The 5,645-nt window shown below is 38.1% G+C and overlaps 1 protein-coding gene across 1 annotated transcript in view; it reads left to right on the top strand.

The window, feature by feature from the left end:
* sema3bl (sema domain, immunoglobulin domain (Ig), short basic domain, secreted, (semaphorin) 3bl) overlaps positions 1 to 5,645 on the top strand; it is a gene marked incomplete at its 5' end in the record, with an annotated part of 57,089 nt that overhangs the window by 40,048 nt on the left and 11,396 nt on the right. The window contains 5 exon segments of the mRNA XM_014001739.1: positions 749 to 839; positions 2,937 to 3,053; positions 3,252 to 3,394; positions 4,653 to 4,767; positions 4,937 to 5,006. Coding sequence (XP_013857193.1) covers positions 749 to 839; positions 2,937 to 3,053; positions 3,252 to 3,394; positions 4,653 to 4,767; positions 4,937 to 5,006 — 536 coding nt within the window.

The raw sequence follows: 5,645 nt of genomic DNA on the forward strand, positions 1-5,645 counted from the left end.
GGGGGGGGGGGGGTTGTTATTGGTCTTCAGAGTTTAATAGAATTTCGTGGTCTCTAGAAACGTAATAAAGCCAGCAACTATCAGCATTCTGTTTTTGTTTAAAACACTAAATTTTACGTTTTAATTAGAATTTGACTGCAGTGGTACTTGTTGTGTTTCTTTTTATTAGCTGTCTGGCTCCTCTGCATCCGGGACTCTGGGAACTGATCTGCTCTGGGAACCGAGTGAGAAACTTGCCTGGATCTGGCAGCTCCAATGATCCCAAATTTCCTCTTATCTCAGAAAACGCTTTTGTTCTCAGACAAGCAGAAGTTCGGTGAAAGGACGAATAAATTGAAAGAAAAATGAACGAAAAAACATTTTAAAAGACCCAGATTGCCTTATTTGTGTGAATAAGAGTCGGCATACTGACCTTGCAGTTAGTGTAATTACAATAACAGCTTCGGCTGATTTACTGCACGGCCTTACCTGTTGACCTTTGCTAAGTAAGATAATCAGTATCAGGTGCTGCGGTGGGCTGACCGTTTGTAGAGTTAAAAGGAAAAAGATTTTCCACTTGGAAGAACTGATGAAGAAAATATGATTCTGCAATTAATTTCAGCTCTGTAATCTGAATCACATGGAGCAAGCTGATCTTTCTAACATTTCTGGTAAAGTTTAAAATGTCAAAGTGATAGGTCCTTCCTCAGAGACCACCTGCTGGAATCAACTAAATGTAACACTGACCTTTTTTTTCTTTCTATCTCAGCATGTGTTCACGATGGATCCAAAGAACGTGGAGAGCGGACGAGGAAAGGTTCCACACGACCCCAACTTCCCATTTGCTAGCACCTTCAGCGGTACGTTTCTTTTGTTTTGTTTATGGTGCTGATTTGGCAAAACTAATTGTTTCATGTACTTTCTGTTCTTTTAAATAGACCTCTTGTGTAGCTTAAATTACTAACAACCTTTCTAATAGCTGCTTGGAATGTCTTCTTTGACGTTGACACACACTTACTCTTTGGACCTGCGCTCACTAAAACAAAAAGTCCTGGGTGTTTCTTTCTTGGTGTCATCAGGTATTTATTGTAGCTTGTGAAATAACCTAGATTTATGCCAGTGACAGAGGATCTTGGGACTCTTTTAAGGGCGGAGGCATGGATGGTGTGTATAAACAGTACATCTCATCGTTTCTCCACAGCTGGGTGATTCCAGTTACAGAAATTCTCCCTCTGTGCTTTGTGTTTGGCAGGAGAACTTTACATTTGGAGCCAAGTATTTAGTAGTTTGGAGCTTGGCTGTGATATACAGTGGCCACATGGATGCAGGACGTTTTTGGTTTGGTTCAGACTAACATAGAGAGGTCCACACAGACACCAATGAGCTAAACTGTAAACCCTGAAAAAAGTGATGTGTGTCCAAGGGATGTCACGTCAGTACAAAACGCTCACTCAGCAGATTCCCTGGCTTCTCTCAGCAAAGTTGTATCAAATGAAAACACAGATCAAATTCAACTTTTTTATAGAATTTTATTGACTTTCCATCTGATCACTGACCTATTTATGGCTTTTAACATGATAGAACTATATCAGAAAAAACAGAATGACTTTTATTGCTTTCTTGTACTTTGTTTTAGCATAAAATAGGCTATTCTTGAGGAAAAAAATATTACAATAATTGAAGAACATAAATATAAAGTAAGTATAGCTCTAAGTAACACATTCTGTCTCTATACGATAAACAGAAAAAAGCAATAATGATAAAGTAAAAATCAATTAAAGTCCTCCTCTTCAATGATCAACCTAAACTATGTTTTCTTTTAGGTTTTCGATCCAACAAAATGCAAAGCTCAACTCTCCAGGTTCTGTCAGCACTTATTACACTGTCTATCTGTTTATAATATATTTCCTGGGAGATAATTTCACACATGGGTCCAGTTTGATTGTGTGTTTGTAATATGAAGAAGGATGAGGTTCTGATAGTTACTGCTGCCAAATAAAATAAGACTTTTTAAAAAAATTTACGATGTCGCAGGAGAGAGCAATCCGTGATCGGATCCGTTTTCGACTTTGCTGGAAAAAAAATTAAAACCAGCTGAAAGTCAAAAACCAGTTTACAGAGAAAAGCTTTCTTACGATTGTTAGGTGACGGGAGAGTGTTAAGATCTGAGGTTTTTTTCCTGGGTATTTTCCAAGTCGGTGGAGACGGATGTCTTATCTGACAGATAACTGATAGGTATGTTAATGTATCTCAAAACCAAAATACCAAAGGAAATATCTGATGTTCTGTTTCCACTTGCAGGAGTATTCTTAGTCCTGGAAAAGGGAATGTTTGTTCACTGCTGTGTAGGTAGAAGAATGTTTGAGTTTCAAAATGCTCAGTTTCCTTGGTACAGTATGTTCAGATAATTAAGGTATTTAATTGGTATTGCTGTTATTTAACTCTATGAGTCAGATTTGTTAAATTTCTTCTTTTCTGCTTTTCTACATTTGCTTAAACCACAAATGTTCATGTCATCCCTAATTTCCTTAAAAAGTGTGAGGGGGTGTGTATTATGCAAAATTGACATTTTTTTTTAAAGATTTACATCATTTTATAATGTCATTCCCTCATAAAAAAACATACACAGAGTGTTGCTGACTCATTCATGCATGTTTGAGAAATCCTTGAATCTCCTGTGGCAGCCATGTGGAGCTGCCTAAATGCTTCCTGATACAAAGCTCCACCTACTTACACAAACTCCCTGATTTTTGCACAGAACTGTGTGCCGGGAAAATACATAATAGCCCCCCTTTAAAGTCATATTATAATTCTAATTCTAATTTTTTTTGTCTTACGAGCTTATTTGAACTATTTATTCCACTTATCTGTTTTTCAGCTTTGTTAAGATTAATTTAAACAGTTTAAAATCCATTTTTACTATATTATATCACTATATTTGCTCTGTCTGTCTGCAGGGGGAGAGCTGTATACAGGACTGACAGCAGATTTTCTTGGACGAGACTCTGTAATCATCAGGAGCATGGGAGGTCGCACCACCATGAGGACAGAGACTGATCAGAAACTACTGAACAGTAATATTTCTTATGATATTTTTTATCACCTGGTAAATTCTGTCCCATATACTGTAGGTGAAAATATGCAACTGTATTGCTGGCATCATTTTTTTCCCTGTTAGCTGTAAAGCCTTACAAGATTAATTTGAATTATTTTCTTTCTGTTGGTAACTCTCTTCTGCAACATTTCCCATCCTCCCATTTGCCCACCCTCAGACCCCAGGTTTGTTGCAGCCCACCTGATCCCGGACAACGATGACCGGGACAATGACAAAGTGTATTTTTTCTTCAATGAGAAGGCCTCAGAGGCGGGGGACAGGGAGGAGGCCATACATGCACGAGTTGGACGAGTGTGTGCGGTGAGATACTTTATCACAGGGTTTTCTCTTGTTAATGCAGTAAATGATCAATGTTTCAAGCTGCTTTAATCGAATTAGCCCCGTTTTAACCCTTTAGGTGTTTTGTTGTTTTGCAGCAGTTGGTTGAACTCACTGAGGGATTTTCTTATAAAAAAGTGAACCGAGCCACAGCTGTGATTAGCTTTAAAAGCTCTCTTACTTTATGGGTATAACTTTGTCGGACAGGAGATAATGTGTTAAAGCGTTAATCTGTTTAATGTGACACCAGCAAGCGCTCTCGTTGAAAAGACAAATCTCCTATAAAGTCATTTTTACCCCCCCCCCCCAACCAAGGACTGCAGAGGTGTCGTGTTCTGTATGTGATAAATCCCATTTCTTTCCAAACTGCATGCAGCTGTCAACTTTTCCAACCTAAATCTCCATCAGCTTAAACTCAGTAACATTCTTTCACGCATCAATATGTGTTGTGAGAACCACACACAAGTGGTATGCATAAAAGAATCCACATGAATCAGTCCTTACACATACTGATGTGCACAGCTGCAAGTTGAAGGTTGTGAAAATGTTTTGAATTAACTCCTAAATCCAAGTTACTTGTTCTCAATTTAAACTCCTCTTCATCTCCAGATCCTCTCCTCTCTTTTCTCTCTCTCTCTTACACCCCATTCACTTATTTTCTTCTTAAAATGTGGTGTTCGGTTTTGTCTTTGCCTTTCATCCTGGACATCATTTAGCTTTAAATTAAGAGTCAACCTAAAATTTATTAGGTAGAGTTTGATCTGGGGGCCTGAGGTAATTAAATACTTAACTGCTAACATTAGGATGTATTAAATCTATGATCCAAAGCTGCAGATGTTAGCAGTTACTCAATAGTTTCCTTTTGTGCTCTGGCAGTTCTGTACTACATTCAAAAGTTGTTGTTTTTTTTTTTTTACTTAACTCTGGTTCTGCTTGTGAAATAACCACTCTGTTACCTCAAATTAAAAAAAAATAAACTCACTTATCTCCTTTAAAATTGTTTCAAATGCCTTGGCTGAGCAAAGAAAATATGCAGGTATTTTCTTACTTTATCATAGTAGGAAAATATGTTACTGGGGTGTAACACTAGCTAAAGTTGGAGTTGTCCTCAGTCCAGTGTGCTGAAATAGTCAATCTACGAAATTTATTAAACATACTGAAGTTTGTTGAGAAATACATACCCAACTGTGTTTATTGGATTGTTTTTTTTTTTGTTGTTGTTGTTTTTTTTTTTTGCCAGAATGATGTTGGAGGCCAAAGAGTTCTGGTCAATAAGTGGAGCACCTTCATAAAAGCCAGACTGGTCTGTTCTGTACCAGGACCGCATGGCATCGACACACACTTCAACCAGCTTGGTGAGCAGAAGTATCACATGCAAAGCGTTTCAATGAGAAGTTGCCTTTTTGCGTGTATATTTAATAAGTTTCAGCAGCACGTTGTTTGCATGGTTTGGTTACTGAACAACAGATTTTGTAGAAATGCCAAAAAGAACAGTTTAACTGTGTTTATCTTAATGTGAAACAGAGGATGTTTTCCTGCTGAGGACCAAGGACGAGAGAAACCCAATTGTCTACGCAATAATGAGCACCATCAGGTAAACTCACACGCTGCAGAAAAGTGAAATCATGTGACACATGGTGTTTAAAAAATGGATTAATTGACAACTTTGAGGTAAAACTGTAATAGCCTATATGCCACGGACTTCCGATTCGAGCACTTCCGCATTCCTTTGCCACGCACCGGTCTTCCAATTCGCAGGCAACACTGTGTTAGTGAAAGATTTTTTTCACTCGACAACGACTCTTAATGATCTCCACAGTACAGAATTAACATATTACATGTACCAACATTAACACAGGAGACGTACAGGTCCAGCCAAGTGGAAAAAAATCACTCCAAAGTGGATTAAAGCCATAAAAACAAAGGAAAGATTCGTGTTTATAGTTCCAGAATTAGCCCTTTTCGCTTTTCCTTGGCTGCTTGTTCTGTGAACTTTTCATGTAGAGCTGTGGCACTTATATCGTTGGAAAGAGCAGTCTGGGCTTTAAATTGATAGGTTACTTGTATGGTTTGGATCGTTTTCCCCGACGTTAGTGAACGGAAAACGTAATGATTATCAGGCTGAGGTTCTGCGGCTCACGCGGTAATATACACTCTAACAAGTTTTTACTTTTGCATAAAAGTCATGACAAAGTTGCCTAAAAACATTTCATACTCTGTATAACACACACAC

This window comes from Austrofundulus limnaeus, unplaced genomic scaffold (assembly GCF_001266775.1).
Source record: "Austrofundulus limnaeus strain Quisiro unplaced genomic scaffold, Austrofundulus_limnaeus-1.0 Scaffold10, whole genome shotgun sequence".
In the NCBI taxonomy this organism is placed as follows: Eukaryota; Metazoa; Chordata; class Actinopteri; order Cyprinodontiformes; family Rivulidae; genus Austrofundulus; species Austrofundulus limnaeus.